At 42.3% G+C, this 23173-nt stretch overlaps 1 protein-coding gene across 1 annotated transcript; it reads left to right on the top strand.

Annotated features, from left to right (window-relative positions):
• Nucleotides 1–8100: 8100 nt before the first annotated feature.
• LOC110960673 (nuclear receptor subfamily 1 group D member 1-like) lies at nucleotides 8101–19500 on the top strand. Its single transcript, XM_022208016.2, has 8 exons — nucleotides 8101–8767; nucleotides 14460–14771; nucleotides 14877–14965; nucleotides 15076–15220; nucleotides 16757–17316; nucleotides 17418–17603; nucleotides 17709–17919; nucleotides 18198–19500. The coding sequence occupies exons 1-8, from the start codon at nucleotides 8749–8751 to the stop codon at nucleotides 18392–18394; spliced, it is 1719 nt and encodes a 572-aa protein (XP_022063708.1). The 5' UTR covers nucleotides 8101–8748; the 3' UTR covers nucleotides 18395–19500.
• The last annotated feature ends 3673 nt before the right edge of the window (nucleotides 19501–23173 follow it).

Raw genomic sequence — 23173 nt, 5'->3', positions numbered from 1 at the left:
GTGCATGTTTCAGCTTGAAGATCATATTAGTGTCGAGGATTTTTCTAAAGAGATTCCCTAAAAATGCTACATGTATTCATTTATTCTGCTACGTTACAAACACTGTGTGGATTCAGATGTTGGATATAGGGCTTTATGGAACTACACTCAGCTACTTACAAGGCATGTGCAAAAATAAACAATTGATACGTCTCTTTGGTGTAAATTGCCAATCAGTCTGTCATTGTTTTGTTGATATAAGATTGTGGGATAAAAAGTAGCTTCGATTACTAGCAGCTATTTAATGAGCTGCCGATGCACAAATGATGATGGCGCATACAAGCATTAAAGCGCATGTGCAAATCAAGTAAGTTTAATTAAGTTTTTAGAATGTGAATATTTCAAGCTTCCATCAAAATGTAACCGATTGAGTTTTAAAGGAGACATTGATGATCAAATGAGCTAGAAATGGGGACATTATGATGATGACTGTGCAGTTTCAATCACATTTAGGACTTTTTTAATTGGAACTAATCCACACATATTCACTTTTTTTTTACATACATTTTCAAATTATACATTTGTGTCTTAATGTAATGAGTGATAAGCGTTGTCATGGTTCTTATCTTTTACTGGGAAGCATGCAGTTTCCTGTTTACGTTGCGTGCAGAGTTGAGTTAAAAAATAAACTTGCCTTGACTTGATTTGTAGAGTTGGGGTGTGACAATTTACGGCATCATAACTGTCACATTTAAATGAAACTCTGATATCAAATAAATAAGATTCATGACAACATAAATAACGCAGTGCGAGTGACGTTGCGGTTGACACTCCAATATAAGAACAACATTCAGTACAGTTACAGCCTCTATACACTTTATTTTATGTATTTTTTTGAAACTGTGTGACTAATTTGCCAAAAATTAGACTAAAAGTTTTATAGATCATCTGTTATCATTATTATGATTTCAGAAGATCTTCTGATATCATATATTATTGTGAATTCTTTAGGCTACAACAATTATTTAGATACAATCCTGACATCATGACAATGCATATAATATAATGTATAGAATTTACATTTCTGTCAAGTAGTTAAAGAAACAAGATTTTTACAAAGATACTGTATGTTTGTTAATGTTGAATCTGAAACAAACTGGCATGAAACTAGAACAAAATTTGGATGTCAAGGAAATTATAGGAAAACAAACTATTTGCTAGAATCTATCTAGTTTTTTATATATATTGTGATATTATTATTGCAAATTTCTGTTAAATGGGTTAATTTAAAAAGAAAAAACAACTGAGAAAAACTATCATTTAACAAGGATACTGTGTATATCTTTATGTAAAATGTGAATCTGAGTCGAACCAGAAGCTGTTAAATAGTGGAGCTGAAGTAGGGAACAGCCTGTAATACCTGAGGAGTGAGACATATATTATTATCTCACTCCTTTTTCGGTTGTGTACCCAAAGATTACCAGGTAGGATCCTGTCTTTTGATGATCTCTTCTGGAAATTGTAGTGTTTTTGGTTGAATGTTTATCCTGCATTAAAACAGCCTTTGAGCCTGGATGTGGGTCCGGGGCTAGCTAATGTTCCAACATTAGATCCCTGTAATAGAAGCTGCATCAGGCAGGTGACAGTCAGATCCAGTGTGGTGAGCTTTTCCTGTCAAACGCGGTTATGACCCCGTAGCCTAGTTCCCCACAAGTTGAAGGCTACAGCTGGCAGTTTGGGATTCAGCTCACCTATGGAGAAGAATAAGAGAACTGCTGTGAATAAACACCTCCCACCCAAAGCCCAGGGGTGAGCTGAGTGACCTAAATTTCATTTAATTTGGCCACCAGCAACAGGCGTTTTTTTTTTCTATTCTTTTCGAGTGGCTTCTGTGGTGACATGTCGTTTTTTGTTTTGCGTTTTTTTTTTTTTTTTTGAACATTTGGGCGATTTTACGACGCTCATGTTTGCACAAGCAGCGCCTGACCTACATTCACGGTGTCCCAGCCAATCTCCGGCGCTACTTTGGCTTTTAGCAAACACAATCTGCGGAGGGAGAAAGGAAACGTGACGTGGGGGGAGGAGGGGGTGAGGAGGAGGGGGTGAGGAGGCTGGGGCGGGGGGAGTCACGGTGAGCACCGCCCCGTCCGCACGTGCCAATTCCAGCAGGCGGAGGTCGTCTATTCGCGTGAAGAGCGCTCACTCCTGCAACCAAAACACCGCACCAGTTTCTGGGTGGAGAATGTGTGCGAGACGGCCTCTGCGCATGCGTTCAGCTCATGCAGGGAAAAGGAAATCAAATGTTTGTCTATAAACCACGTTTTACAACAACTTGAGGCGTTCAAAGTGCTGTTGATGTTTTGTTTTCAGTCAGTACAATAAATGTTACTTCAAATGATAGATAGATAAGATAATCCTTTATTACTCCCCGTGTCCGGGGAAATTTCCCATGTTACAGCAACATACATCATACAGTAGAACCAACAATAAACAACAGTATAATGATAATCATAAAAACAGTCACAATAGGAGTGTAGGATGGAAAAAGTGGCTTATGGAATGATGTGAAGTACAAGAAGACTCAAATAGTGCAAGAACTGTACAGATAATGTGGTAAAGGATGATGTGATAGAGTCCAGTTTTGTGTTAACATCAGCCAGTGATGCTGATGTTATAAAGTCTTATAGCAGATGGAATGAATGACTTGCGATAGTGCTCCTTCTTGCAGGTTAGCTGTCTCAGTCTACTGCTGAAAAAGCTACTTTGAGACCCCACAGTGTCATGCTGTGGGTGAGGGTTGTCCATGATGGATGTGAGCTTTGCCAACATCCTCCTCTCACCCACCTCCTCTATGGAGTCCAGGGAACAGTCCAGCACAGAACCGACCCTCCTGACCAGTCTGTTCAGCCTCTTCCTGTCCCTCTCAGTGCTCCCTGCTCCCCAGCAGACCACTGCATAGAAAACAGCAGACACTACCACAGAGTCATAGAATGTCCGGAGCAGAGTCCTGCACACTCCAAAGGACCTCAGTCTCCTCAGCAGGTGGAGACGACATTGGCCCTTCTTGTACAGGACCTCTGTGTTGTGTGACCAGTCCAGTTTGTTGTTGAGGTGAACACCCAGGTATTTGTATGAGTCCACTATCTCAATGTCCATACCCTGGATGTTCACCGGTGCAGTCTGAGGTTTCCTCCTCCTGCGGAAGTCGATGGTCATCTCTTTCGTCTTACTGGCATTGAGCTGCAGATGGTTTCGCTCACACCAGTCAACAAAGTCAGAGATGACTGTCCTGTACTCCGGCTCATCCCCATTAGACACACACCCAACAATGGCTGTATCATTAGGGAATTTTTGGAGGTGACAGCTCCCAGAGTTGTAGTAGAAGTCCGATGTGTACAAGATAAAGAGAAAGGGAGAGAGCACTGTCCCCTGTGGGGCCCCCATGCTGCTGACCACTACATCAGAAACACAGTCCTGAAGCCTCACGTACTGTGGTCTGTTGGTGAGGTAGTCGATGATCCAAGCAGCCAGGTGACAGTCTACTCCCGCTCCCTCAAGCTTCACCCTGAGCAGAGAAGGCCGGATTGTGTTGAAAGCACTGGAGAAATCAAAGAACATGACCCTCACAGTGCTGCCGATGTCCTCCAGGTGAGTAGGGCTGCAACTAATGACGCGTCAACGAATTGTCTGAGCACGATACGTCATCAAAAGCAGAAGTGAGCGTGCAATGCAACAGAAATCAGTCTCCGACGGAAGCTTGGAACACACTCACCAGTCGAAACTTTATGGGAGAATGACCAAGGGAAGGTCGCCGCTGAATAAAGCTCATGATTACTCTCAACTAAAGCTTGTAGGAGACTCTGAAATCTACTGGTTATTTGGTTTGAAGAGACAAACACTGAGCTTTTGACCATCAGACTAATACCTGTTTTTTTGTTAGTTTTATGGTATTTGTCGGCTTTATTAGGTTAGTCGAGAGGCAGATGGGAAAGTAGAGAGACATGGGGGAAGACCTGCAGCAAAGAACCATGGGCTGGAATCAAACCCGGGCCACCTGCTCAACCAGTTGAGCTGCCTGGGTGCCCTGACTAATTCCTATGTTTGACAGCCACCAAACACTTCACGTCCTCACAAATACACCGTCCCCACTGTGAAGCATGGTGGTGGCAGCATCATGATGTGGGGACACTTCTCGGCAGCAGGTCCTAGAAGGCTCGTGAAGGTAGAGGGAAAAACGAATGCAGCAAAGTGTCGAGAAATACTGGAGGACAACCCAATGCAGTCTGCAAGAGAACTGTGATTTCAGAGATGATCTATTTTTCAGCAAGACAAAGATGCAATGCATACCATAAACCTACACAGAAATGGTTTAAAGACAACAAAGTGAAGGTTCTGGAGGGGCTCAGGTCTTAGTACAACAGAGAATTTGTTTCTGGACTTAAAAACCTGACAGATTCTCAGCAGTTTTCCACAGATAAAATTAGTTTAATTACAGTGTGAAGATACACAAGGCTGATGAGACCTATCAACACAGGTGCAATGCTCTCACTGCAGCCAAAGGTGCATCTAATAAATACTGATTGAAGAGTGTGAATGATTATTGTCATGAATGACTTTTTATCATTTGTTACGACCCAACTGCTACGGTCAGCTGGGGATAACAACATAACTAGTTGTCATTGGAGGTCTGGAGCTCCAGGCCAATCACTCCTGATGTCTGCAAACAATGTCAGTCTAGAACACTGGTGGGCAAACTTTCTGGCTCAGGGGCCAAATTGACTTTTGAAATTCGACAGATGGGCCACACCAGCGTCAGATGGTTGGAGATTGTGCAAACTAATATGAATTACATGTTAAAGACAATACTGACAATGTAAAGAATACTCATATTCAGTTTCAGCGGGAACAGTGTTGTTGGTCACCCTTTTTTGCCAGTGCATTAAAGTCTGGTGTCTATTTGGTTGTGGCAATTCTCAGGATGGATCTGAGTTGTTCATCAGTTAACTGGGATCTGTGGTGTGCTTTGTTGATGTTCATCACGATAAACGCCTGCTCACACACGTAGGTAGATCCGAACAACACCAGCATCCATTTCCAAATGTTTGGAAATTTGGCTTCACTTAGTGAAGCGTAAAATTCATTCAGTTTAAGGGAGCTGAACTTCTCCTTTAAGACCGAGTCACTTTGAAGATCGATCAGTTCCAACTGCAACTCCTGAGGTGCTGTTTCTGGGTCTTGCGACAAGGGACATGATACCAGCTGAAGTGTCTTGTCAATTTTTTCAAAATCAGAGAACCGACGGCAGAATTCTCTGTGTAGGTCGTCCAGTGATTCCTTATATTTCATCACATGTCGCCAGTGTAGAGAAATGAGCGAAGGATTTTTTTTTACATTTGTCTTGAGAATAAAGTCAGTTTGGCTTTGAAGGCTGTCACATTTGTGTACATTTCGTGCACAAATTGATCTTTCCCTTGCAGCTTCACGTTCGGCTCATTCATGTGCGTCAGTATGTCCATGGCAAAAGCAAAATGACAGCTAATCTCTGTCATCTCTCAACTCTGTCAACTCCAAAAATGAGCTAATCTCGCCTTTGAGCTCCCACACTCGCTGAGATACTTTCCCCAAACTTAACCAGTGGACATGAGAGTGGTAAAGCAAGTCCTGGTGATCAGCATCAGTTTCTTCAAGAAACTTAATGAACTGACGATGCTGAAGCCCTCTCACTTGTGTAAAGTTAACGAGTTTTACGACTAGCTTCATGACAGGATCAAGATGCAAAACAGACTTACAGAGCGCTTCCTGGTGAATTATGCAGTGTAGGAAAATCACATCCAGCTCAGGGTTTTCCTCCTTCACCTTATCCTGGATTCTTTTCAGCAGGCCGACATTTTTTCCTGTCGAGTTTTGTGATCCATCCGTTGTGACATTGGAGAGTTTACATCAGGGCAGCTTCATCCTCTGGATGGCCCAGACATCCTGTCCTGCAGTCCTCTCCACGTGTTTTCCCCTTCATGGATTCCATGGTTAAAAATTCCTCCGTTGTCTCAAAATGTTCATTAATCCCTCTAATAAAAATTAAAAGCTGAGCAGTGTCTTTTATGTCATTACTTTTGTCCAGTGCTAAAGAATATAGTTTGAAGGACTCCGCTTTTTCGTTCAGTGAGCTGGCTAAGTCTTCGTCCATTAGTTCAACACGGCGAGTAACTTTCCTGTGATAAACAAATTTTTTCAAAATTTTTTTGCTCTTTTGACACAGGAGACCTGCTGTCTCTACCGTGCATTCTTTCAAAAACTCCCCTTCGGAGAAAGGCTTGCTAGTCTTTGCTATTTTTCATGCTAGCAAATAACTTGCCTTCGGGCTTGACTCTTGAATCGTAGTTTGCAGAAAAAACATATTTTTCTGAGTGTGTAAACTGGCTGCCAGCCTCTGACCATAGCTGTCCGTTCTTGCGCTGACTGGTTGCTAGCGTAGTTAGCATGCTTCGTGGAAAAGTTTCGGCTGATATTATATTCTTTAAAAACCACAACGGTTTCATTGCAAATAAGACATACAGCCTTTGAACGGACTTCAGCGAAAAATATTTAGTAGTCCACTCCTTCTGAAACACTCGACACTCACTGCCGACTTCTCTTTTCTTTGATCCACTCATTGCTACAGAAGGGCTCAATGCATTTGCAAAGTAGAAGAAGAGAAAATAAACCAACAAAGGTCACTTGTGTCTGGAGCGTGCCATCTGGTGGGGACAACAGAAACGTTGGGTACTGCAGGAGAAGGCCAAATGAATGTGGTCTTTACTGTAATTTCGTAAATTCTAATTTTGACAAAATTATTTCGCAGCAGGATTGAAAAGCCCAAGCCCCGGGGCCGAAGTTTGCCCATGCCTGTTCTAAAATTATATCAATTAGTTAAATTGTTATTTTAATATGTATATATATATATATATATATATATATATATATATATATTTAATAATGGAGAAACTTTATTTTTAGACTCCTCTCTCGCCATCAGCTGGTTGTGTTTCATGTACAGTCAAGTCAGTGACAGTTTTACTAACAAAACCCAAAGACACAATTTTCCATTGTGCTTAAAGCTGTACCTTTGAATTCATGTGTAAAAAGGAACAGATTATTTTTAATGTTTATTTATTTATTTATTTATTTAAACGGATCCCCATTAGCTGATGACAATGGCACCAGCTTGTCTTCCCGGGGTCCGAAAAAAGAAAACAACCTTAAATCAAAAGATCATATTTCCAGATGACATCAATCAAAATAGACATCTTAATGTACATCATGTTTATGGAATCTTACATTTTATTGCATTTAAACAAGTTAATATTAGTCTCCAGACCAATCATTCAGTCAACAGGAACGAACAGAACAAGAAACAACGCAGAAAAGGACATTATACTTGTGGATTATTGTTCAGCCGTTAAGTATTGCATTCTAAGATGGTATTTGAATGAGGCCTTGCTGTTAATTGTCATATGTCATCATTGTTTTTAATATAAAAGAGTGAGGGCAGAGAGACAGGAAGCAATCCTATTCACGAGTAATAATTAACCCAGCACGAGTGTGAATTTGACTCACAACTGAGTAACCACTCAGGGTTAAATGGTAAATCCCAGCACGTGCTCTTAGCCATCATGATTCAGCTGTGGTGTTAAGATTTAGTTAATCTTTAACCAAACAGTGCTCTGACTGAGAGATCAGCACGTTTTTGCCGTTTAGATGCTTGATCAAGCTGCTTTCATGTCAAATGTGGCCTCGCATTGTTCCCCGCTCCCTGGTGCCATTATCAAATACGGCTCTTGGGCTCAATATTGAACATTGATCAGGAAGAAACCTGCAGAAAAGCTGTAGAGGAGTGAGACCTCCTGTCAGCTGCTCTCCTCTCTGGTTCCCCTCCCGCTTATCGCCGAGCCCAGGCAGGTCATTTGCATAAAATGTGTGTCAGTAGGGCAGCTTCAGCTCACATGCCATGCGCACATGCTGTAGAGCTTTAAGCAGCATTCCAGCGTCGACCGAGCCCAATGTGCCGTCTCCACGCGGGGCTGTCGGCCAATGAGAAAGTGAGAACGAGTAAAAAAGAGTGGGGGCGTGAGGGGATGAGGGGGGGAGAAATGTTTTCAGAGAGCGTGACACACAGAAAGAGAGAGAGAGAGAGATCCCTGATACACATCAACAAACAAGCGTTTGGAGGGACGCACAAAAAGAGAGCAGGAGGAGAGAAAAAAATGGTCACATTTCTCAGGCACCTGAAAACGTGCTGGTTATTTTAGGACGCGTGCTGCTTATTGATGAGTGGGGAGTGTTTAAACTACTTTCACAGTGATCATGTTTTCATGGTGACTGTACATGGCAAGCAGCTGAACGCGTTGGGACCTTCAGTAATTTAGAGAAGCCCTACAGTGATATCCTGCCACAGCCTGGCATCGTAAGGTGTGCAGACCGGACAGCAACTGGATCAAGAAGATCTCATTTTTCTCATATTTCAAATATCTACCCTACTCTCGTTCATCTTTATCTTTTTTCAATCTTTCTTGGCTGACCGGGTTTTCTCACGAAGACTCCCCCCCCAAATGCCCCGTGAACACTCTTTTTGCTCTGAGCTTTGGGATACTCTCTATATGCCTTGGCAGTTACTGACTCTTTCACCTGTGTCAACCAAACTCCTCGGTGGCAAGCAGCGACAGTCGGTCCAGCATTAAACGCGCTCAGTTACACAGCACGGAACAGGAGAACAGCATCGATCGACTAGGAAACATGGAAAATAGTCCCGGTGGTGAGTATCTCTGTGGGTTTTTTTTTGCTTGAAGCCAATGGGAAGATCATTTCGGTGCTATTAGAAGTTATTTTGAAAGGTGCGTAATTGGAACAGATGGCACTGCGCTTTAACATAAATATCACAGAGAACTGCACATTTTGTAGTTTTTTTTTCGCAAGCACTTTCTAATCATATATATATTTACTGCTTGATGAATAATAGCCTTGCCTATCAGTATCTGTATAGTTGATGCTTTAGGTTTTAATCCTGCATCTGAGTTGAATGCATTTGATTGAATAAAATGAATGAATCGAAGGATTTTATTGAAACTATTTGTCTGCATCTTGTTGGATGCTGTCGAACAAGCAGAGGGATCATTTCTAATTTCTTTGCTTTATCGCTGATTCCGTGCAGCATATGGCGCTGTGCCAAATGCTCCAAGGCGGCAGACAGCTGAGGCTTGCGAGTGAGAGAGCTGTGCGCAAAGAGGGAAGTCCTCTCGTCAATCTTTGCGGCGGACTTCCGATTCTCTGCATGTAAACAAACTCACGTGAAGTGCGACCCTAAACGCCCCCTGGCCGGGCTACTACTTCTCCCACAATGGCCAGTCGCACTGCTTTAGCATATTATAGGTTTTATTCTCCAAACACTCGCTGTCATGTGAAGTATTTCCCCCGTGGTGCTTTCACTGAGTTGGAGCTTCTGGTTCCCTAAAATCTTGGCGCATGTGCGGGAAGTTGTAAAGTCCTTCGGTTGTAGCGTGTGTGATTCATTTAACTTGGCTGTTTTAAAAATGATTTTGGCTGAAGCTTGCCTTTTTTTCCCCTCCTCCTTCTCTCCACACACATGTGAGTGAGCTGTGTCAAGGAGCAGTTAACGCCCACTGGGTCAAAAAACAAGTAACCGCTGCCAATTCTTCCATCCATAACCCTGCTGGAACGAGTTGGAGAACAGGGCTGGGAGTAAACACGTAGAGTTGCCAGGATTTGAATCACAGTGTAAATGTTGAGAGAGATGATGATGATGAATGAGTGGGTCATATGTTCGTCAGAAAAGACGCGGATTCGTGGCTGATTGCGGGGTTCGACACAGGATCGTGGATCAGGAAACATTACGCACGATGGCACACATCAGTAACAATTAAGTCTTAGCTCTAATACAGACATACATTATAAAGTCCTTGAACAGCGGGTGGCCATTATGACTGCCGTGTCTGTTCATCTGCTCCCCGCCCAATGCACCCTGGGTAGAAACGGTCGTGATGCTTGCGAATCATGTGCCTGATTTTTAATACGCAGCCTCCCCGCCTCGACATGGCAGCACGTGTATCCAGCCTTCGTATCCACGTGCCGCGCATGATTCCAAGAGCAGAGCGCGTCCCCCCTCTCGGTCGTTCCTCGCTGTTGCGCGCACTCCTCTGCTCGCGCCCGGGATGCACGGGGATTCCTCTTTATTCGCTGATAGATTGGTCAGTGGGTCACAGAGGTTTAACAGCCTTTTCTCTCCTCCCGGTTACTGTAAATGTGCGGAAATGTTCGTTAGTGGGTTCGCGAAAAAGCTGCGTTTTTACGCGAGGCAGCATGTCGCAGTGGGTGGTGTCTGAGGGGACATGCTAACCTAGATTTGGCAGAATTCAACCTGTTTTTTGGGTGACATGGCTAATCAGTTCCTGTTACCGTTTCTATTTCAGTGGAACAGTGTGACAATAACCCAATGGCTGCCAAAATTAAACCACTATCATACAATGACTGAGCTGTAGAGATATTAAATCTCACTTTTTTTCTTGCACAACTTGTTATAGATTAGACAAACAAGGAGTAGAATATTATCATTTTGTCTGTTTTCTGTTTATGTATTGCATATACAGAACATATGTATATATTGTACTTTATGTGTGTATAATGATATGGAATTTTGTTATGAAAGGACTGAATGAAAATTCAGTTTTTTAGTAATTTACAATTTGTTTATTTTGAAATCAGGTTTCTCCAGGTTGCCAGTACAATCCTATATTAGCAAAAAGAGGGCAGATGTCTAAATGGTTTAGAAATATTAAAAATGACAGGAGGTATCAACATTATTAAGCACTCATATTCTGTTTTTTTCCAGTAAATGCAGAGCAGCTGCCCAGCCTTTCATTTAAATTGTCATAATGGCTTCATCTTATTACGGTGCTGTTTTTGAAAGCATTTTAAATTTTCCCCACTCTTGTGTGATCATAGTAGCAGGTAGTAACCCATGATAGATTTATAATCATGTCATAAAATTCATGAAGTAGGCCTGAGTAGTGTTTGCCTCTTATCAGCAGCAGTCAAATGGAAGGTGAATGCATCAATAAATGCCCCTGCTGGAATTATCAACAAATGTTTTTATCAACATGACCACAGTTTCATATGTTACAGGACATTCCAGTAGTCAAACACAGGCTCTTCTTTCACTGGTTAAAGCCCCAATCGAACATTTACTATGCAGAATGCGGGTGTTTTAGTTGAACGGCTATATTCTAAGTATAGTTGAGTGTCTCCAAAAGGAGTGTGACTCTAGTGTGGCTGTGACATTTTTGAAAGGGTACCAAAGAATGGCTGCGACGTCAGCGACTACTGGTAATGTGACATGCAGTGTTCAGAGAGCTGGCCTTGTGATCTAAACACGACCCCTGCCTGACTTATATGGTCTTTATTAATGCAAAAGATAGAGGTCGTCCTCTGAATGTGTGTAATGGCAGGAGCTGAAAAGCAACCTGCATTTTTATAAAGATGTTAATAAAAAGAAGATAAAATAGATAAATGTGTCACAGGTGTCAATGGTACAAGCAGGAACAATGAGCCTATTGCCGAGCTCTGATGCCAGGCCTGAAACCAGACTCTGTGTGGTTGACAGATGATCACACAGCCAGCTAATTCACATTAAAAGCCCAGCCGGATTCTTATGAAAGATTGTATTTCTCTCCTAGGATTAAGTATATCTTTTTTTCTAGTCTGTGTAAGTGGAGCAGAACTGCCCAGTTAAATTTTAGAACTTTTAAATCTACAATTCCAACTGGAGTCTGACATTTCTTTATATAGCAGTTAAAGATGTTTTAAAGTTTGTGTATTATAAAGAGGATTTTTGCCCTCTGTTGCCTTCAGGAAGCAGCCAGCTTCATAAATAGACACAAAACATGAGGCCAGCTGTTTCACGTGGACAGAGGCTTACCACCCGTGCACATTAGTAAATATTCACATGAAAGAGGACAGACTAGTTGGAAGCTAAGAGGAGGCGTCTCCCCGCTAAGACATGACATGAGCATGATATCTGTACAGTTTGCCTGTCATGCGTGCATATCCAGGGGGAGGGAACACATGAGAGGGGAAGTCAGAGAGGACTGGCAAAAGGAGGGGCGGCGGAGCGTATTGTTTATTCTGTAGGTCTATGGCTCTATGTGTATCCACAGGTCACATGTTGTAACCTGTGCCTGGCTCCAGCCAAGGCTCGTTCTGTCACCTAGTCGAGTCAGATTCCAGGAAATAGTTACGATGCGGCAGAATATGGCATGTTATTATACCAGACAGGGGCGGGGATTCCGAATGTGAATGTAGAAAGTGGGTGTGGAGCTCGTGTGACAGAAGGGTGTGACCCCGACTCCTGCAGGTGATACACATGCCCATAAAGCTTTATCTTTTCTCAGACAACACACACGCACAGGAAACCAGACATTTATGTGCTGGGTACAGTCACGGCGCAGCTGATACTGGAGCTGCCTCTGAGCTCAGAGTACCTTGCATTCACTGGCGACACGTGTGAGCAGTGGAATTAAGGAGGCACTAAGAGCTAAACAGAAACGCAGCACGTGTTTTCTCAAGGAGAGAAAGCGCAAGAGACAAGGGAGAGTTTTCTCTGATGATTAAAGGTCCTTGAGAGGAAATGTGCACAGAAAGACAGCGTAGACAACTCAAGGTTATTGTTACTACTTCAGATAACACGGCCACTGTACACGTGGACTAACCTTCACTTGAACTGACTGCAGTTGTGCTACAAACCTGTGCAACTGGTTGTTTAGTCGCAATTCTGGTCTGATAGTGACCCGCACAGTGCAATCATCGTCATCAACATAATGTGAGCCCATTGACGCAGATTGTGAATGAAGACTGTGAAGCATGTAATTTCTGCACTTGCAAAATGTTACACTTGGCAGACCTTTAGGCGTTCACATACCTGACACAGTAATCTAATAACAAATTAAAGGTTGGCCAAACTGTGAATTATGGAAAAGGATAAGGAGGGACCAAAATAAACACAAATACATAAATTCCTGAGATTATGCATGTCTGCAAAAATAAAGATCTGGTTCTAATCCATCATTTTTATTACCACAATCGTATATGCTCAAATAATTGTCAGCCCGACAAGTGGGTAAATTTGCTTTAGCCCGTTTACCCTCATCCTATTCTAATACAGCTAATTGCTCAAAAACTTGCACAATGTTCACCCAGGAAATCATGACAGTGGCGAGCAACAACGTGACTGTTACCCTCTGCACAGTTTCTAGTGACTCTGTGGAATGCATCAACTTATGGTAGCTGTGCCCCGCTTGCTTTCCTCTAGGTCTGTAGTCACAGCATTAAAGCCTCCTCTATTCCAAACGTGATCTGCCCTAGCGCTTGTTATGGTGCTGCTGCTGCTGTTGTCTACACGGGACTGCGCAAAGAGCCTTGTGAGCCGGGCGGGAACTGTGTCAAGAGTCCATGTGAGCTCCTGGTCAGGTGGCTGGCGGATAGATGGGTCTGCAGGCCCTGAGCCAAAGTGGGGAGGGAGGGAGGCAGAGAGGGAGGGAGGAGGACAGAGAAGAAAGGAGGGGGCAGGAGAAGGGAGAGTAGAAAAGACTCCGTTCTGAAAGCGAGCAGGCAGGGAGCTGGCTGGCTGAGCCTGCACGTGAGGGGCAGTCTTTCATCTTGCGGGGAAGAACAGTGGCTGCAAAACAAGGGGGGGCGAGTGGGTGTTTTGTTTGGAGGTAATAGGGCATTTCCGACTTGATGTGGCATCCCTAAATAAAGGCCTGTTTATTGCCTGCTTGTGGCAACGGAATAATGACTTACTGTGATATGGCATTACATGTTTTATAGGGATCACTATGGTGCAAGATTTGGTTTTTGCATGTGATGTGAAAAGCACATGCAAAAAGCATGAAATGTAACTTCTGTAAAAAGCCTATTTTATCAGAACATGCAATTATGAGGTAGAATTATTTTAATAAGAGAACACGCTATGACTGTACTGGGTGGGAGCTTGTTGTCATTAGCTTCTTTTCTTCACATGCCAATCACCAACTGGCTTCCAGAATGCCAAGATGTCATTCATCGGCCAAAGAAACACACTGGGAGCTTGTTATACAGGTGTTTTGTTTTTTTGTGTGGAGATGGCAGTGACACAGTTACATTTATTTATTCTTGACTATCAGATTAGAACCTGAAAAGATGTCCTGCAGACAACCAGGTCAGACTTGTTGGTCTGGCTGTAGCATTTTTTTATCTACATTATTCATCAGATCAAATTTCTGTTGTCCCAACTTGGCTAGGGTTTTGTGTGTGTTTGTGAAAGTCGGCCAAGTAAGCACACTGCGTAGAAGTAGAGCATTGCTCAACACTTTACTCTCTCACCTACACTGTGTATGTGACCACAGCCCCAGATGAAGACCAGTGAACTGACTTGTCGCCCCTCTCTGTTCCTCCAGGTGGTGTTATCTTGTACGCTGGCTCGTCTGGCAGTGCCAGTCCAAGTCCTGGCAGCCCTTCGAGTGGATACCAGACCCAGTCGCCCTCCTCACACTCGCAGCCTTCATCCCCTGAGGGTGTCTCCTTTCAGGAGATTGGATCCCTGAAGCGGAGAGGAGAGCAAGGGGGAAGAACCTCTTCCCCAAAAATGGTCTTTCAGTTTCCTGAAGTCAACAATGCTCCAGTCGCCCAAATTTCAACAGTATCATCAGCAACCTACAACCATCCCACGGTGGCCAAAAGGCCTTGTGGTTTCACTGGCACATTCACCAGTACGTACCTACTCACTTTCCTGCTTCCTCATCTTCCTTGTTTAACTGCCAGGAGTTTGTTGTTGTATGTCTGTGTCTGATAATGGATGTGCTCCTCTTTCATAGAGACCGGAGGTATGGTGCTTTTGTGTAAGGTGTGTGGAGACATTGCATCTGGATTCCATTACGGTGTACATGCCTGCGAGGGCTGCAAGGTGAGACCAGACAAAGATGGAGTAATGTCATGTATTTTTTTCAGCGTGTACAGTTGCACCGACACAAAAGACACTCTTCTAAGTGTTTATTCTTTGTGCGTACTCTCCAGGGTTTCTTCAGACGCAGCATTCAACAGAACATCCACTACAAGATGTGCGTAAAGAATGAAAACTGTCTCATCATGCGCATGAACCGCAACCGGTGCCAGCACTGCCGCTTTAAGAAGTGTCTCTCCGTGGGCATGTCCAGAGATGGTGAGAGACGGTGTTAATGTATTTAAAGGCAATATTTAGACAGACTGGCACTAAAAGTAGAATTTTTTTTTTTTTTGTCAGTGCAGCAGTGTAGAGGAGAATATTTTATGGACACAGAGAATCAGATGTTGAGCGTGTACAGAATCTTTTATTAAAAATGATTTCATGTCATAGCTTGAAAGTGTGATTGAAACTGTTCTTGAGCAGGTGCAGACTTGTCTTTCTCCTCATCACAAGACTTAACATTCTCTCCATCTTCTTGCCACCCTCCTCCTTTTGCCTTTTGTTCCCCTCTGCCTCCCTCTCTCCTTGCACTTCCTTCTGATTTATGGCAAGAGGAACTCAAGAGTCCCACTAGTCATCAGTCAAGTAGAAACAGTGAAAAATATGGTTTATTTTAGGAAATTGGGGCGCAAAGTTGTTGATTACCCCTTGTGTTCACAGTGATGTACAGCCTTTCCTGACACCGGCATTTCCAAACCATCATTCGAAGCCTAATGTTATTCTGTCCCGTTAATCATGAAAACTTACACTGCTTGACTTTAAATGAAAATAATAATACTGCAGCTAATCTGCTCCTCTGCATGAATTCCCCCGCAGGAGTTCGGTCTCCTGAGGTAAGGCTAAACTAGGTGATAATAAATCATGTTTTTTTTCTGGAGCAAACATTTTTAGTTGACCCAAAAAAGCCAAAATGTGGGAGTGAAAAATCGTCTGCTAATTCATCGGATTGCAATCGGGAAACCACGTTGGTATTTCCTTATGATGCCCATAAATTAAATCAGTATGAAAAGGGTACTTTTGAGTTGAATAGTGGTTCTATCTTATACACTCCTAAACCCACTTTTCATTTCCATTGACTGAGAATGAAAAGGAGATCACCGAGCAAATGAAATTTTGATCATCCAATTTTTATCCACCTTTCAACCTTTCAGCTTGCCCACCTCTTCCCACCTGCCTCTATTGTGTTTGACCCTTACTCCAGTCACTCACCCTGTCACTTTACTAATGACATCATGTTCAGCGTTGCTGACCCAGTGACCTACTTCTACAGAAAAAGAGAGAGCGAGGGCTCAACTGAAAGGCAGAAAAAGACAGAAAGACTGGGGGGAGGTGGTGCAGCATACAGCGTACTATAAATAGGACTGTCAGTGGAGGTGCAGAATTGAAAAGGGGGGAAGGGAGGATTGTAAAGACTGAAGAGGAGGATGAGGCGGGTGGATATGAAGGCTTTAGTGTCCATACTGTGGTACAGCAGCTGTGATGGAGACAAAACAGTGAGAGACAAAGAGAGGTCTTGGGATTATGAGTACACAGAGAGATTACAGCCCGAGTGTTAGATGTGGGATTCGTATTCAAACAGGGACAGGTTGTTCCTCTACAATGTTTCAATTTGAGCATTTTACCTGCTTGAGTGTCTCAGCTGTTTAATGCTGAAAGTAAAGTGCTGCCAGGAAGGATCTGCAGCAATACCAATAAGCAGTTCTTAGTGAATGCTAACAGAGGATGCTCTCTTGTTCTTGCTATTCTCCTCAGCTGTGCGTTTTGGGCGTATTCCCAAGCGGGAGAAGCAGAGACTTCTGGATGAGATGCAGAGCTACATGAACAGTCTCAATGAATCAGCTTCCATGGAAATGGAGATGTCTCCTCCTCCTGATGCCCCCTGCAGTCCACAGAACCAGACGAATGAAGGAGCCGGCTCCATATTGCAGTCTTACCGCAGCGAGGAGAAGCCACTCAAGATGGCCGCCGGCAACAACAACCTCAGCACTTCCTCCTACCAGAGCAGCTCGGCGCAAGAACCAGTCCTGTCGCACACAACCACGCAGCACACGGTTCAGGTGGAGCAGGTGAACCTGACAACAAACTACCACGTCCCCACAAACTACCCAATTGCACCCGTCAACAACGACAGCTCCACCAACACCAACATCGACAACGCCAAGTACACCTTCTCCTCCAATCAGAATCAGTGCCCCGTCACTGGCAACGTGTCATCTCAGTCCTACCCAGCCAACCAGAACAGTTTCCCCGCTAGCGATTCCCAGAACCAAAATCCCTGCCCCTGGAAGCTGAACGGAGGAGCCAAAGTGCTGGTGAGTCTTTTTTTCCACTTTTTGAGTCTGTAAAAATGTCATTATTGTCAGTTAAAAAGGCTATAACTCTCCTTTTCCTCTGTTTTCTCTGCTTTCTATAGGCATGTCCTCTCAATTCATGTCCTGTGGCTCCGGCCAGTCGCTCCAGTCAGGAGATGTGGGAGTCTTTTTCCCAGTGCTTCACCCCTGCTGTTAAAGAAGTGGTGGAGTTTGCGAAGAGCATCCCGGGGTTCCAGACTCTCAGCCAGCATGATCAGGTCATGCTGCTCAAATCTGGCACCTTCCAGGTAAGTCTATTCAAAGAGAAAAAATAAACTTTGCACATTTTCTTTTCCTTCGTTTCTACTCCCTTCAGACTTTTGTGACTCTCATCTGTCTCGTTCTGTCCACAGGTTCTTATGGTGAGGTTCTGCTCACTGTTTGACCCCAAGGAGAGGACGGTGACCTTCCTCAACGGACAGACGTACTCGCTGGCATCACTGAGAGCTCTCGGCATGGGCTCCTTGCTAGACGCCATGTTCGATTTTAGCGAGAAGCTCGGATCTTTGGGTCTGGAACCTGATGAGATGGCTCTCTTTATGGCTGTTGTGCTGGTGTCTGCTGGTAAGACCGAGATACTTACAGGCAAACAGGCACATGGTATCCTCAGAGTTTAAGCAAAAAGCTGCTGGACTTTTCTTTTAGGTTCTTGAAGATGTTATCTCTCATCCAAGAGATCTGAAACATCTTCAAGAACCTAATGGTAAAGTCCAGCTCTGTTTTACTCAAACTCCTCGAGTCACCATGACCTGGATGACTGAGAAACTGCACAGAAATAAAAGCACATAATATGCAGGCAAATTTGCTCATGTCTAACCCAACTTTCTCCTCCCGTTCTTCAGATCGTTCCGGTATAGTAGAGGTAGGAGCAGTGGAGCAGCTGCAGGAGAATCTAATAAAAGCCCTGCGTTCACTCATCACCAGTCGCCGCCCAGATGACAGCACACTCTTCCCAAAGTTGCTGCTACGTCTGCCGGACCTGCGCACCTTGAACAACCAACATTCTGATAAACTTTTAGCTTTCCGCATAGACCCTTGAGTTCAGATAGCTGTCAGTTCAATGAGCTGTCTGTTAACCTCCTTGGTCCCCATGCGAGCCCGGCTTGCAGCATTCAGTAAACTGGCCTCTGCATGATGGACAGTTGTTGTGGGAGCTGTGCCAAGTCTGATGCTGAATGAGAGAAGACTGGGAAAAATATCAGTGAAGAACGTGGGCACAGCAGGAGGCGGAAGCTCCTGAACTTTGATTTCTCCTCCAGTTGCTTCCAGATTGACTGCAAAAAAAAACTATTAAAAACACAGACGGTGTTCTTCCATGAGTTTGTCAAGTCAAACCACCATCACATTTCCCTCCTGGAGTTTGTCAGAGACAAAGTTTCTCTTTCTGAAGACCAAAAAGAAGAGAGAACCTGTTGTTCCTCATCAGACTTTGTTCTCTTCGCCCAGCTTGTAAAGCTAACAAGAACGAAGCACACACTCTTACCAGGGGAAATAGAACATGGACAAGCATTCACCAATCATGATTTCTTACTGCACATTCTTGTTACAAGTGTAAAGGCACTTTCCATGCATTGAGAAACCTCTTAAATCAATAGATACCATAGCAATAGCAACGTTCAACACACAGTTAGGAGAGCAGTTTGTGTTTGCCCTGTTAAATGACATAAGCTATTTTCACAACATGTCACCATGTGGGAAATCTTTATGAAAATCACCCATTTGTGATTGAGAAATGTATAACATTTTTAAGAGATGAGACTAAGTTGCATTGTATTTGTATAAGGTAATCAGGGAGAAAATATTGGTCATTTTTAGACCATGTCTGGTGGGATATATGTTGTGTTCTGTTGTAAATTTTGTACATAACCATTATTCTTGGTTCGTACCCTTGATAGTTTGCAGATTCTTGAATATGTAAATTAAATTAGTATTGAAATATTGTATGACGTCTCACATAACAGATTGCTCTACAGACTGCAAAGAGAAAGCAGCATTTAAACCATGTGCTCTGAGTATAAACTTTTTATTTGGAGATATATAATTGAAATAAATGTATTGTCAACTGACAGCATCAGCTTGTGAATATTTTGTAAATGTTTTATGGTTACACCATAGAGTACCATTATTAAATAAGGTTATATAGCATCTTTCCTTTGGCTCATCTTTTTTCATTTTCTTAGTGAATGCCATACAGAGACATACCATGGAACTGTAACCTAGCAACAGAAGCAATCAGCCAATCATGTTTCAGGTCTGAGAGCCATTAGGGGCTTTATTGCTAACAAGAAACATCACTTGATTTTTGAGTGTGTGATAGCAAGTAAATGAAATTTCAAAGAGCATCGTACTTCAGTAAATACGTGGCATTGCTCTTTGCCAAGGACACACAGAGATGATGAACCCACTGGGGAAGATGTTAGGAGCTAAGATGGATTCCTTTGAGGGATGTATGTAAATGCGGCACTGCGATGGCCATTGTGCTGTAGGTTAAATGAGGACGCGCTCATGAAAATGCTCTGAATGCTTACAGTCTGATCAGACGGCACAAGGAGAAGCTCTCACCACTGCTATCACTGTAGTCTAGTAAACAGTCTGGGAAAGTCATATTAGTCTCAACATTTGGGAACAATTTCCATAAACAGCAAACTTGCCCTTCAGGCATCCTCATAATGAGCTTCGTCACTGGCATTGTTTGTTTTACAATGAACTTCCACAGACAGGATAGTGTGATGTCTTAAACACCAGTAATGCCAGACAAATACATCCATCTCTGCACACAGTGGAATAGCACAGATTCATATTCATGGTCTCCTAGAGGCACTTGACTTATCTCTTCTTTTTGAATGTTTATTACAAACATCCTGAGGAACTCATGTGAATATGAGCTGGTGTTGGACCAAAGCAATAAATCACCTCCACATATCGTGATTCTCTGATAGTAAAACTGTCTCTATGGTACAATATGTACCTTCATTGGTGCTCAGAAGTAAAATGAGCCAAAAGCTGCCCTCCACAGCCAAACTTTTTATTGTTATTGCCTTATAAAAAGAAATAAAATACTTGAAGTCCTCTACAGTGAGACTCTATTCCCAGTGGTGCTGTGACACAAATAGTGTTCTAGTCATTTCTCTGGATCACGTTGAGGTCTTCAAATGACACCTACTGGACAGAACAATAACAGCAGGAGCACGTTCTGGCCTTGTCATACCTCACAGATTAAATCCTGGTGGTTGGGGCTTTACGCTGCGTTTGCCACTGTAACCAATACTTTTCAAACAGTGAAAAAGGAATTGCTAACATAAATAAATAACATTTCAACTGGTAAAAAGTGAGCTGCAGATAAGATTTATTATAATTGCAAGTAGTCAAAATGACAGTATGGATACGTCCTCATCTACTAAGTTTGCTGTTGTTGTGTAGAAGTAAATGGTGAAAGCTGGCTAGTTGTCTCTATTGGACATTTTACTAGTAAGAAATTAATTGTTAATATCACAAATTAACAATTTTGTTTAGAGAAAAAAATAATTGCACACATCTTCAGTTAGAACTGCTGCAGCGGTGGAAAAAAGTTTTCAGACACCCTTAGAATTTGACACAAAATATTATCATGAAATATTTGTGGAAAATCTTTATTGTGTTTCAAAAGGTGTAGCTGCATTAGACAGACACAAACAAATACAAATTATATTTGTTTTTGTTTATTGTTTACAAGAAAAACTAACAAAACTAAATTCTTGACAGTTTCAATACATCAGGGGCCTATTTCACGAAGCAGGTTTCATGAAAACTCTGAGTTTGTTAACCCTGAAATGAGGAAAACTCAGAGTTTGTAAAACATGCTTCGTGAAATAGGCCCCAGTTCTCAACATTGTCAGCATCAACAAATAACAGAGAATGTGTTCAAAACTGAACTATTGAATTAATATTTAGTAGTCCTGCCATTAGCATGCAGTAGAGCTCTAATCCTGCCTGGCATGTTCCCCACGAGCCTTTCACACTGTTGAAGGGTTATCTTGTCCCATTCTTCTTGAATTACTGCTTTTAATTCTTTGGTTTAGACTTTGAAACAGACCTTTTGAAAATCCACCACACACTTTCAGTGGGACTCATGTCCAGGGATTGACCTCGTCACTCTAAGACCTGGATACTGTCTTCCTGCAGTGAAATTTTACTGACCCTGGATGTGTGGCAAGGGGACATTATCTTGTTTGAACATCCAGTTTTGACCTTGACGGAATAGTGCACGTGCAGAAGGGAGCATGTGGGTTTTGAGAATGACACAGTACTTGGCAGAATTCAATGTGCCATCACAGACCGTAAAAAGACCAACACCAGCAGCACTCATGCATCCCCAAACCATGATACTGCCTCCACCATGCTTGACAATAGGTACTGCACATGCTGGATGATGATGCTTCACCTGTGTATCCTCACATTAGCAGCAGGAAGGGAAGGTTAGAAACTGGACTCATCTGACCATAGAACGCTCTTCCAATTCCAAAGCTCTGTTTCTCATTGATCAGGAGCTTCTTGACAGCCTTGTAGGACCTCAAGCCATTATCTAAGAGTTGGCCACGAAGCACAGCAACAAAAATTGTGTCTTTTCAAAAAAGCACAACCTTCATTAGTGGATCACTGGTACCAAAATGACCAAATACTCAAAATTTCTTATGTATTTTTATGGTATCAATCAATTTTAAGTTTTTTTATGACTTTTTTAGCATTTGTTTAGTATTTTGGCTGTGACTGTACTAAAAAAAAAAAGTGCATTTGAAGGCCTATGTGTGATTCTCAATGCAATTTTCACAAATACATGGTTTGTCCGAAAACTATTTTCCACCACTGTATAGTCAAAATTACATTTGGGCTGCAAATAATGATTTCTTTTAATTGTCAATTCCTCTTTTCATTATTTGATCAGTTGTTAGGGCTATAAACTGTCAGAAAATGATGAAAAATTTCATTCAGTATTTCCCAAAGGAGCTTAAGCGTACTCCCCCAAATATATTTTTTGGCCATGACCAAAAAACATTCAGTTTATTGTCATAGAGAAGTAAAGAAACCAGAAAATATTCATATGTTAGAGTCTGCAATTTCTGATTCAATAGCTGACAGCTAATTGATTAATCGTTGCAGCTGTAATGGATATGTTCGCATGGAATTATATCTAGTCAAAAAAGCAAGTGTTGATATCTATTACCATGACTGATTAAATGTTTAAAGGGTTTGCCACAGTAGCCAGTCTGCTACAAACGCAGTCACAGCTAATTTGATAGCTATAGCCACCACAACATCAAGAGCCATAGTCTTAGTAAACTACTGATCTTAGAAATAACAGTAGAGAAAATAATCTCACCATGAGGTTAGTTTGGTAGTTGACCTTTAACTGTTGACCATAGGATACACATTTTGTCAGAAAATAGACTTTATTATGACAAAGTTGTAAAAAAATACATAGATTTTTTTCCATCTGAAGTAATATAGGTTGTTGTCTTTCTTTTGCCCTTTTCTTAATCTTTAAACCTCAGCTTCACAAGAAAAAGCTTAGAAAAATACAAATTCTAATCTACAACCCACACAACAAAAGGTATATTCAATTTGCTGATAAAGATAATGCAATGTGATCTCAAACTCCATTAATACAAAATATACTTGGTGACAATGTTTTCCCATAAACCACCTCTATTTCTAACCTCCTAACCTATTTAATGATTTAGAAAAGTGACACAGCGAATTTAACAACAACCAGTACAAGTTTAGAATTCTTATCTTAAATACTATCTTTGTCATTTCAATCATGTTCATTGAAATTTGGTTC

This window comes from Acanthochromis polyacanthus, chromosome 5, assembly GCF_021347895.1.
Source record: "Acanthochromis polyacanthus isolate Apoly-LR-REF ecotype Palm Island chromosome 5, KAUST_Apoly_ChrSc, whole genome shotgun sequence".
Lineage (NCBI taxonomy): Eukaryota > Metazoa > Chordata > Actinopteri > Pomacentridae > Acanthochromis > Acanthochromis polyacanthus.
The sequence above is the reverse complement of the archived record's forward strand: the minus strand, read 5'-3'. Positions and strand labels throughout refer to the sequence as shown.